Source organism: Balaenoptera physalus (genome assembly GCF_965194825.1).
Source record: "Balaenoptera physalus genome assembly, chromosome: 11".
NCBI classification, from domain to species: Eukaryota; Metazoa; Chordata; class Mammalia; order Artiodactyla; family Balaenopteridae; genus Balaenoptera; species Balaenoptera physalus.
Window position 1 is genome coordinate 67,351,390 of NC_138896.1, and position 12,355 is coordinate 67,363,744.

General features: G+C 38.3%; 1 protein-coding gene across 4 annotated transcripts in view; it reads right to left on the reverse strand.

Moving 5' to 3' along the window:
* WDR48 (WD repeat domain 48) overlaps nucleotides 1–12,355 on the reverse strand; it is a 44,181-nt gene that overhangs the window by 9,872 nt on the left and 21,954 nt on the right. For all 4 annotated transcript variants that reach the window (XM_082413737.1, XM_082413739.1, XM_082413736.1 and 1 more), the window contains 7 exons: nucleotides 11,896–12,120; nucleotides 10,147–10,221; nucleotides 9,111–9,213; nucleotides 8,198–8,295; nucleotides 3,463–3,570; nucleotides 3,059–3,155; nucleotides 828–923 (listed from right to left, as the gene is read on the reverse strand). In XM_082413737.1, coding sequence (XP_082269863.1) covers nucleotides 828–923; nucleotides 3,059–3,155; nucleotides 3,463–3,570; nucleotides 8,198–8,295; nucleotides 9,111–9,213; nucleotides 10,147–10,221; nucleotides 11,896–12,120 — 802 coding nt within the window. The remainder of the gene's footprint in view (nucleotides 1–827; nucleotides 924–3,058; nucleotides 3,156–3,462; nucleotides 3,571–8,197; nucleotides 8,296–9,110; nucleotides 9,214–10,146; nucleotides 10,222–11,895; nucleotides 12,121–12,355) is intronic.

Below are 12,355 nucleotides of genomic sequence, written 5' to 3' on the forward strand. Positions count from 1 at the left end.
TGCAAAACAGATTTAAACTCCAAAAATCATTCTGGATGAATCAGTCAGCCAGAACAAAGTCTCTGGCAGGAGGTCCTCGTCACTCCTGACCACCGTAAGTGGGCAATCTTCAGAGAATCTTCAGCAGATAAGTCCTCAGTAGGTGGGACTCAAGGTTACATATGAGTTGTGAAATTTTAAGGTTTTTTTTCCCCTTTCTTTAATGAAACTGAGCCAAATTATCCTCTGCTTCCCCGAGAAAGTTACTGCCACTGCCTGTGGCACACAAAGCTTTTCAATGCCCTCAATGACATTAATTCTTTACACATACTCATTCACTTACCCTGACACTTCTGAGTTGGGATTTGATTTTTTGAGCCAAGATCAGGTATATAATCAGACTAGGTAATATCTACATTTCAAGCCAATGTGAAGTTTGACTACACAAGGACAAACCTGGCTTTCTGATGTTAATTAGCGAGCACTGGAGGTAAATAAAGCAGGTCCATGGATACCCTAAGAAATATCTTTGGAATAACCCTGGTAAGCTGCCTACGTTTAAGGACAAAGGTCATTTGAATACACAGGGTTTATTCTATATATCTTGTGTATAGAATCTCACTGATTAAAAGCTCTCTTGGAATCTCAGTTAAGACTGGATGGATGTTCTCTAGGATGTGGAAGGGAGGGCAGTAAATTGGGCACATCACATATATTTATTATGTCACACTTTAGCAAATGCTTAAAATAATTTTTTTAAAAAAACATTCTCAGGATAACACACAATCTAAGTATCCTTAACTTCTGAGTAATTTTTAAATCAATTATCCTGATATAAAAACACGAACCATGGTTTACTTCATTTTCTTCTTCATCTATTGGATTCACATGTGTCCTAGGCCAATATTCTAGGAGGGCCTGGAGTAAAAGTCCTCCTAAGTTCACTGCAAAAGAGTTGATATAAAAAAGAAAAGAAATGGAAAAGAGAATCATTAGCTTTAACCTAAATATAGAGGGAAAGAAGTAAAAATTAAAAGTTCCCACAAACTCTGATGTTACATTCTTAACCCAATGCCAAGGATGTTTAAAAGCAAGATTTAGAGATTTCACGAAGTCTATTAAAATTTTATCTTAGAATGTTTAAAGCTGTGACAATATGGAGCAAACACATATTCTATTTGGTTGTTCAGATACAGCCATTCTTTAAAAATGAACAAACAAAAACAGCAATTGTAGTCTTTAAAGGGCTATTTCCATACAAAGCCAGTACACTATATTTATATATATCAGGTATTTCTACATGCTACATTCTTAGGAGAATACTGATCAAAAATATAATCAACAAAATGTAATAGACTCTTATGAAGATGAGTCTCTTCTCACCATACACAAGAATTAACTCAATATGGATTAAAGACTTGATGTAAGACCTGAAACCATAAAACTCCGAGAAGAAAACACAGGCAGTAAGCTCGCTGACAAAGGTCTTGGCAATGATTTTTTTGGATCTTACACCAAAAGCAAGGGCAATGAAGGCAAAAATAAACAAGTGGGACTACATCAAACTAAAAAGCTTCTGCAGAGCAAAGGAAATCATCAACAAAATGAAAAGGCGACCTAGTGAATGGGAGAAAATATTTGCAAATCATGTATCTGAAAGGGGTTAATATCCAAAATATATAAAAAATTCATACAACTCAATAGCAAAAAAACTGAACAATCTGATTAAAAAATGGGCAGAAGATATGAATAGACATTTTTCCAAAGAAGACACACAGACAGTCAACAGGTACATGAAAAGATGTTCAACATCATTAATCACCTGGGAAATGCAAATCAAAACCACAATGAGATATCACCTCACACCTGTCAGAATGGCTATTATCAAAAAGACCACAAATAACAAATGTTTGAGAGTACGTGGAGAAACAGGAATCCTTGTGCACTACTGATGGGAATGTAAATTGGTGAAGCCACTGTGGACAACAGTACGGCAGTTCCTCAAAAATAAAACTATCATATCTAGTAATTCCACTTCTGACTATTTATCCAAAGAAAAGGAAACCACTAATTCAAAAAGATATATGCATCCCCATGTTCACTGCAGCACTATTTACAATAGCCAAGATATTAGAAACAACGTCATTGTCCACTGATGGATGAATGGGTAAAGAAAATGTGATACACAAACACACACACACACACACACACACACACACACACACACACACACACACACAGAAATATTATTCAGTCATAAAAAAGAATGAAGTCTTGCCATTTGCGACAAGGATGAACCGTGAAGGAATTATGGTTAAATGAAATATGTCTGACACAGAAAGACAAATACCATATGATCTCACTTATATGTGGAATCTAAAAACAAAAAAGCCAAAAAGCAAAGCTCACAGATATAGAGAACAGATTGGTGGTTGCCAGATGTGGGGAGTAATGGAATGGGCAAAATGGGTGAAGGGGGTCAAAAGGTACAATCTTCCAGTTATAAAATAAATAAGTCATGGGGATGTAATATACAGCATGGCAACTGTAGTTACTATTACTGTATTGCATATTTGAAAGTTGCTAAGAGAGTAGATCTTAAAAATTCTCATTAAGAAAAAAAAATTTTCTATGTATGGTGATGGATGTTAACTAGGCTTATTGTAGTGACTATTTTACAGTATATACAAATAGTGAATCATTATATTGTACATCTGAAACTAATACATTATATGTCAACTATACTTCAATACATTTTTTAATTGAGGGGGAAAAACTGTTTCCTAGATTCACTTTCCTAACCTAACAGACTTCCCGAACGGTTTAAGGGTAGAGAGTGTGCTGCATGTTTAATTGTTAAAGCTAAGCCATAGATTGTGACAAAAATCAAGATCCCCAAAACATTTAAAATGAATAGTATTTTCCATTTCCATATGAGAGAATATACAGATTTCTTGAAAAATGATTTTTAAAAAACCCAAATATTGTTTAAAAAAAAAAAGATGAGCACATAAAAAAACAGCACAGATCCACCTTCTCTTTTGGAAGGAGAAAGGGAAAGAAGGACACTTAAACTCACGTTTTGGATCTGACCCGTCAGGGCTGCTAAAGCCAGCATCTTTTGCAGAAACCCAAGCAGCAAAACAGTCACTCTCATCCAAAGTAATTGTCAACATCTGTCAAAAGAAAAAAATTGTTAGTGATATTCCATGTGAATACATTCTCCAAATAAGTCTCTAAACCATTATTTATTTGTACTATTTAACTAAAGTGCTAAGCCACAGATTCAGAACCAAAATGTGTTTCTGCGTGATTCGATGCAACTACAATTTAATATACTGGGATATGAAAAGGCATTTAAACTGCATAAAATTTTTTCCTTTCATACATAAAAACACAGGACTCTATAATAATACTTAATTTTGAGCTATATTAGAAATTTTCAACTAACCCAAATCGCACAAATATCAATTGCTAACTTACCCCTGTTTTTAAGTCTACTGAGAACCAATTTGGTACATATACCATCTTAAATCTTTTCTTAATTTCATCTTCAAAATCCACTTTGCCCAGATCTTCAACTTTACATGCCTATACAGCAAAAATAAAGTATGATAATTATCAATGTTAAGTGGTCAACTGATTTGATTCTGACTTAGCTACTCAAAATTTTACACATTTGCCTAAATATAATGGAGTCTTAAATACATTCCAAAAAGAACATGGTCAAATATTTTTATCTTAAAGCATTTACCTTTAAGTAACTACGTCCTATTAAAATTTTAAATTAAAAAAACACAAACTGTTCTTTTTTGGGAAACTGTAACCTAATTTTGCTCATATTGATATAATATACCACCACACTTATCTGGAAGCAATGTCAAATGAAGCAAAAAAAATCTTCAAGGAACAAATAACAGTTTCTAAGCACTTTAAGAGAACTGTGAAGCTATCAATACCTTCAGACAACAGCTATAATATAGGCAGCAATTTTAAGTTTCTCTTTCTTGGCCATCACAATCTTTCTTATTCATTCCCTAAATATCTATGCTCCCCAAAAGTATGTCCTGAACGTCCCCTCGTGCCATGGAGCATTTCCAATCACAGTTCATCTCTATCCTGAACAATATCACAGAATGTTCCCTCTACCTATTCTTCCTAACAGCAAACTGGCTCTTTCCTGAGGGTCCCATCTCATCAGCTGTCTTCTCAAAGGGTGACTCTGCATCTTCTCCTACATCCCATAACTCTCTAATGGCATACAGAGACCATCATTCCACCATCGCTATGTAAAAACTCCTATTTCTTTGAGCCCATATCATTTAGCTGCAGTAAACCGTACCCCTTTTCCTCACAGCCATCTAGCAACCTCTGTGCTCACTCTCCCTCATCTCCCTCATTCAATGGCAACTTGAGCCTGGCTTAATGTCTTAAAACCCATCTTGAGATCTCGCTTGCATCCCGGACAATATGAACATCCACATGGACAACACACAGGAAAAGATGGCCTCTCAAATCCTTGACAGTATTCCCACTATAAACATACAATCATTAATGCTACCTGGAACTTGTTTCCAAAGTCAGTTCTCCACAGCATCTTTGTCAAATCTCTACTCTCCTCATACCCCTGCCCTTGCTGCCACCACCTCCCTCACTACCCCCAGCACATGAGTCTGACCTCTACTTCTCAAAAAAAGAGGAGCCTTGACAGAATCCCCTTAACTTTCTGCTACTGTTCTTCCTGGTGCAACGAAAAAGGTGTCCCTTCTTGCTGTGCTCTGGATCCCCTCACCTCTTGCTTCTTGGGGACCTTGTATCATCATTTACCTTCTCATGTCTCTACGGGCTTCTCCCCATGAACAGTGAACCACGATCAAATTTCTCCCATCTTAAAAATGCCTAAACACCAAAACAAAACCTTCCCTTGACCTTCTCATGCCTAAATCTTCTCCAGCTACTGCCTTTCCTGCCCATCTCACCAAAGTCAAATTTCATCTAAGATTGTCTCCCCTCAAATTCTGTTTCTTCACCTCGCAAACACTATTCAACCCACTCTATCTGGCTTTTGCCCTTAGGTCTCCCTAGAAACTGCTCTCCCCAGACACCATCCTCTTTATTGGCTAGATCAATGTGCACATTCCATTCCACTGTCTCACACAAACTCTCAGCAGGCCAATGCAGCTAACCACAAGCTCCTTCCTGAAACGCTTAATTAGTCCTTGAGCTCTTTGTTTTCTTACCCCTTTTTATTACACACCTTTGTGGCTTCCTCTTTTTCTAAAAATTCTTGAAAGGGAGATGACTTGGTTTCTTCTATTTTCAGTATAGATGTATCCCTTAGAAACTCTGACCTTTCTCATGGCTCCAACTATAATCCACAGCTGAAGACGGCTGGACCGATTTCTCCAGCCCAGTTCTTTCATGCGTGCATTAGGTTGTATAGCTCTCTGCCCAGCAAACACCTCTACCCAGATATCTCACATAAATTCAAATCTGCTGTCTTTCTCAGCATGTCCCTTTCGCCCAACAATGCTTTCTCCTCTTACGTTCCCTGTATCACTTCCACTCACCAAACTAATCCAGAAACCTAGGACTAATCTCTGCTCCTTCCTTTTCTTCATACTCCCTTTTATTCAAGCATCACTTATCTACAGGCCTAAATATCTTTCTAATCATTCTGTTTTTTCCCCTTGTTCCCACCCCACTCCAGAGGAATATCTGATCTTTCGCCTGTATTAGTACAACAGCCTCCTAACTACTATGTGTCAGTCACTACAGTAAATACTTCTCAAACACCCCCTTAACATTACCAAGAAATATGGACCATCCAGATTTTAGGAATAAAGACAAAGGTAAGCATATTCTGGAGATCACTTGGCTAGTAGCTGGCAGAGCCAAGGTCAGAATGCAGCTCTAACTCTGAGCCTATGGTCCTAAATACTCCTGACTTCCGTATTTCTGTATAATGCCATGTCTATTTTGCCTGATCACTTGATCTTAAAACCTCAAGGTCTAGTGTCTGGATATGGGAAGCTGCCAGGGCCACAAAAATGCCAATGATGGTGCATGCCAGCTGAGCGCCCCATCTAAGTAGAACTACCTCCCATTCAGACAGCAGGACTCTACTCAGACTTCAGCTAATTAGACCAAGAGAGGACATCAGACTCATAGGCAGAAAATCAAAGAGGAACTGGCTCGATTTGACTTTGTTAGATATTCTGGAGAATATCAGATGCTGCGCAGCATGAGGTAAAGCCTAGCCACAGGGCAGAGCTAGGGCCACATTAGTGGTGAAGCAGCCAAATTCCTACTGATGAGGTCCTTAGGGCTACTCTGGATCCTCTCTGTCTTCACAGAACCCCTCTCTGAAACAAACGTGAGTTTCTGGTCCCCTGACAAGCACATCTCTACTGTAGGAAAAAAACCAATTGGAATTTTTGGAGCCTACTGCAATTAAATTTTCCACTCAACTAAAGTCTCTTGCTCTGAAGCCATGCTCACCAAGCAACTGTTCTGTAATGTGATTTCCCACAGAGCTGCGCCACAGGGAGGGAATGTGTTAGTCAGGCCAAGGTTTCCATTCAGAGACAGTCCCCTTTTCCGAGAAAGAAATGTGTTTATTCTTTGGATCCAGAAGTTAACTTAAGTGAATCTCTGTTCCTTATAACCAGGAACCTAACCAAAATACCAGATCTTTTCAATTCTTCCTTTAAAATATACCCAACATCTGTCTCTTCTTTTATTTTTGGATCAAACCGTCTTATTGAGGGACTCCAGGGGAGGGTGGAAGGCCTGGAGGACAATGAGATCTGATGTCTTCGGCCTGGCCAGGATCTCTCCAAGGCTTCACAGTGGCCAAAAGTCATCCATCTCTTTCTGTAGATCCCCAAGTCATTATGCTTAAGACAACTGACTTCCTGACTTCCGGCTTCTTTCCCATTATACATACTGCTACTGCTCTGAACATAGGGTTTTCCTGCTCTAAAATCATCTATGATTAAGAATCTTTAGGAAGTACCAAAGAAAGGCCAAGCCTGGAGCCTGAAATTCATGACTTTTTGGTAAATGACGTGAATCTCATCTTTCATCCTTACACACCCCTACTACTCTCTTATACTTACTCTGGTCTCCAGCTATACAAAACTGTTCACCTGGCCCTGAATAAGTATGTTTTGATTACCTTCCTCTTCTGTGCCTTTGTCATTCACTTCCTCTTCCTAAAATGCCCTCCCATAATCCATCTGCTGGAGTCCTTTAAGGCCCTGTTCAAATGATTTCTCCACTGTGAGGTTCTCCTGATTTCTCCAGCTGTAAGTAATCACCCTTGTCCATAAGCTATCTTGTGCTCTGTTGTCCCTTCTACCAGAAGGGATCATGAAATGGACTTTTTCATCATTTGTGACCCTCAACACAGTTCTTTGCACACAGTATTCGTTCATTCCAGAAATATTTTTTGAACAAATATAACAACAACACTAAGAAGGGACATTTGTCAGGATTCTAAAAGCAAACTTTTCAATCTGTCTATAAATTCTTCAGTGCTATTTATAATGTGGTTGAACAGCTTAATACATCTCAATTATCCAAGGAGTCACTGTAACATGACCCAAAGTAGTAACTGCTGCTCACAGTGATGGCTATAAATCCTAAGAAATGGCCAAACTTATTTTGTGTACTCCAGTGGTTCTCAACCCAGGGTGATTTTGCATCCTTCTTCTTCCTTCCTCCCCCTAAACATATGGCAATATCTAGAGACATTTTTGCTTGTTATAACTGAAGTGGGGGATAGGGATGAAGGTGGTTACCGGCATCTACTGGGTAGAGGCTAAGGGATGCTCCTAAACACCCTACAATCCACAGGACAGATCCTACCCCGCCCCACTGCCAAAATGTCAGCAGTTTCAAGGATGAGGAACTCTGATGTTTTCATTTTAAGGGAAGGCAGCACAACACAGTTTGTAATACACTAAACAGAGAAAACGGTTCCATTCAAATTCTGGGTACTTAAAAAGATAAACTATGGCCTTATCTAATATTCACATAAGAATATATATATCCACCCCAAAATAAGGCTGCAATTAAATCTTTATTTATATGACTATTATCTTGGTTATTTTATACACACACACATATAACACATATACACACACAGACTACAATAAAAAATAAAGGGATACATAATCCAATAACCTATATTTAATTACAAAAAGATACTTACCTTTAATACATCCCAATATGCCACATTATTATTGGTATCTTTGGTTAATATATGTCTCTTATCATTAAGAATGTGACACTGAATAATACTAGCACCCCCTAAAGGAAAAAAATCCACACAATTAGGAAAACAATCCTACATTTAAATTCACAGTACAGCAATAATGTTAACTGGCATGTATTGTAACAGAATGTAAATCATACTAGCCCCCAGAAAGGAGAAGGTAAATCAGAAGACCATATAATTATTTCTAAGGCAATTTGAGGCTAACCAAAGAAAAACTGTCTGATTTTAATAACAGATTAAAAGACTCTCCATTCACTTCAAGGGTCTACTAGTGGAAAATTATTAAGAGCAAACCCTTTAATAATTTTTTTACCCACTAGGAAAAGTCCACATGATGACAGGAAATCTCTGAATTAGTCCTATCTCTCATTAACTTTTGTTTCCTATCTTCCTTCTCCTGAATGGACATTCTATCCTAAAGGTCACAGCATGGACATCTAACTATAGATAAACACACCATTCAATACTCTAATCCCCTTGAAGTCAGAGCTGTCACTCGCAGTTGTAGCATGCAGAATTCAGGGGCCAGATCTGACCATTATGGCTTGTGCCAAAAGACAACATTAAATCTTGTATCTTTTACAAAGTGGTTGCTGGCTTTACCAAGACCATGATTATTTTAATGCTGGGCAAAAAGATTAACTCAAGAAAGCTCAATTTTTAAAGTCACTAAAAAGCATTTAAAAAATATTTTTCTTCTATTAAAAACAAACCAATATACTATTAGTCTTTTGTTGACATCAGGATTACATTTAAAGGAAGGTCATCTCCTTTATTTTTGTCAATTTCTTAGTAAGTATAATTAACTTCAATAAAACGGACAATACCTTCCAATATCCTTACTTACCTTTAATAACCTGGTCAGGTTGTGTACAAAGGGGTGTTATAGGATTTGTACAGTCATTGTCATAATCTCCAGAGGCTCTAAAATTATGAATTCCTTTCAATGTCTAAAGGAACAAAATTCATTATTTAATCATTTTATGCCAATTAGTTTAAAGTGGCAAGAAAAACAAAGAAAAAAAACAAAGAAAAACAAAGAACAAACGAGAAAAACCGACAATAACAACATCAACCAAAAAATACTTAGTCACAAAATACAATTACCTACCATGATTAAAAAAATACAAAACAAAAATTAAGAAGGGAATGTTGTCTTTTTGGAGAGAAGACTACGCACTCTTCCAGGTAAAGCTATGTTGATCTCAAATCGGCACAATGAAATTTAAACAAGTTATATAACATTTTTTTTTTTACAAGTACAGAGAAAGACCACTTGATCTACATATAAACAGGAATAAACGCAAACACTTTCTCTTCTGTTATCCACAGTCTGGTAAGCAAGAAAACTTAAATCTTCTTTAATTACGACTTAAGAATTAATAGTACTTTTGTGACTTCTCTCTGCTTATCCTTTATTTCTATACCTGTTCTTCGTGCTATAAAGAGAAAGGAAATGAATTTGAAAAAAACAACTTTCTGCTTTCTCTTACGTTTAGAAAAATAGAATCCTAGCGTTTCCCTGCTGTGTTGGTACTTGGGCTGCCTCTTTTCAAATACAGCTTCAAGAGGTCAGAAACTGTACTACTTTAAAGCTGTACTTTACTGGTTTTATCAGGGAACAGCGCTTATTCTAAGCACATCAAATGTGTATCTTGGCTCCTGACAAAGAAGTCAGAAGCTGCATTTTGACTATGACCTTAATTTTTGTACAATCCTTAGGATCACACCTGCATTCATAGGGGCTTTCAGATTTTTGTCACTGTCCAAAAGCATGCTGAGAGTCAGGCTCATACTGAGCATTTGCTACTGGTACCTGGGAGGTCCGTGATAACAAACCACATGTTTATAAACCTTTGCCAGATATACAGTGGCTCACTTACCCATTTATTTACTGTAGACTTCGTTGTTGCAACCCAGATTGCAGGAGGGGGATCAGCTGATCTGTCAAGCTCCATCTGAAACAAAGCACAAAAATATTGCTTTGTGGAATGTTGACTCTTCTGAACTGCCAGGACCAGCTATACACTATTAAATATCAACTCCTTCATTCAACATCTGTGTGCTGACGATACCACAGCATGTGTTAAAAGCTAGGGATGCAGAGAAGAATGAGTCTCTTTGCTAAAGGAATTCGTAGCCCTATAAAAGTGTAATAGGGGTGACTATTTACCAAAAACAGTGGCTTAAAGTTTTAAGTGTGGTTAATTTAAGGGTTCTAAATGAGTACAGTCAAAAGGATGGCTTACCATAACTTTTTGGTTTTGTCACTCCTGTGTTTTGTCTTCATGTTCTTAGTAACAAGGAAATACGTTTTTTTCTTGGAAAATGTTTGTAGCAAAAACCAAAACCATTCTAACAACACAGCAAAAGGAAAAGTACCCACATAATGTACCCCCCCCAACTTGCTTAAGGAATACAGCTGTACTTTGTGAACAGTTTACTGTGTCCTCCTATATTTTTAAAATACCATACATATAAAAATACACATATATCCATGTATACATTATGCAAATGGAATGACTCTACATTTGCACTATTCTTCCTGCACCAGGAAATTGCAGGTTTTTAGACATGGGGACAGGGCTGAGCCACTAGCAAGTAGGAATCCTCTTCAGTTCAAAGTGATGCTCCTTACAACATGGTTATGCCTGTGCTTAAACACTTCTAGTCTTTCTCTCCACAGCCAAGAGATCCTGGCAGCTGCGGGACTCGCAGTGCAGTTTCTCCTCCACACATGACTCTCCCCATCAGTGTGCTTCCTGCACACATGCTGTGTCTGTATTTTAGCCTCCACTCTCTTGCTTCTCTAAAGGATTATTGCTTTTGTCCATTAGGCTGTGCCATCTGTTTTAAAGAACTGTAATTGGCCAGTATTATGTGAGCTCTTACACCATAGGCATCCTCTCAAGTGTCTCATTTGACCTCTATTCCCTTTTTCAGTCCTTCCTCCTATACTGTGGTTTCAGATGTCACTTAGTTTCGTAGATGATGGGTATTTACAATTCTGTTTCCTGCTTTCCTTGTTGTTTTCAGATGATTTCTGAGAAGGGGTGGGGGGGAGTGCTGTCTTTATGCCTCCATTTTAAACCTGGAAATCTCCTCACCGTTGTCTTAATGTGCAATTCTGTGAACATCGGTGAGACTGAACATCTTGTCAATGATGACTGGCCATTTTCTAGGCTTCACTTTTAGCAGGTGTCAATATGGATGGCTTCTCAAGTACCCTTTTACCCACCACCCAGGACTATCTTGAGGCAGTGATGGTTTGGAATATGAACCAGCTTCCCCTCTTCTTCAGGAGCACTCTTCCACATCCTCCTCCTGAGGCAGTGGACAAATTTCTGCTTTGCTGTCCACTCTCAGATACCTGAACTCCTCATATTCCTCCTCTAAGGACAGGTTAGGAAAGCCAGGAGAGCTCAGGAGCACTTTGGGGCCAGCTCACTAGGATTCGCCAGTGCAAGAGCCATCCATCCCTGATGTACCCATGAAGTCGCCATTTCTTCTATGGGTGACGAACAAGTATCTTTTTACAACCTCACAGTTGACTTGTGTTTTAATATTGATTTTGCTGTATTTGGCTAGCACATGTAACAATCTTAATCATAAAACTAAAACATATGACATACCTTGAGAACTGGTGCTTTTTCTTCACAAATTAGCACCCGAATGTCAGGGTTTCTTAGGTCTGTACAATAAATCTTCCTGTCCCTTCCTCCAGAGTACACATGTGTGAAGGTGTCATTGACCTGTAGAGCCCAAACACCTTCATCATGCACTCGGTACGTTGCTATACATCTCTGCTGGCCAAGCGACCAAAGGCGAATTGTCCCATCAGAACTGCCGGAAAGGCACTGAGAACAAAGAAAGCTAAGGTTAGAAACCTGCCAAAAAGCTCCTGCTTTCTTGTGCTTTACACTTGTCTTCGCTAATGACTCCACAATGTCAAACACACACCTCTAACAACCTGTATTCCTGCCTCTGATAAAGACTTCTGACAAGCATACACCACAGGCTGAAACGACCAAAGGCAACAGTATGGGCTCAAGCAGGGGAACCCTCTGAGCAAAACTTCCTCTGTCCTGTGTA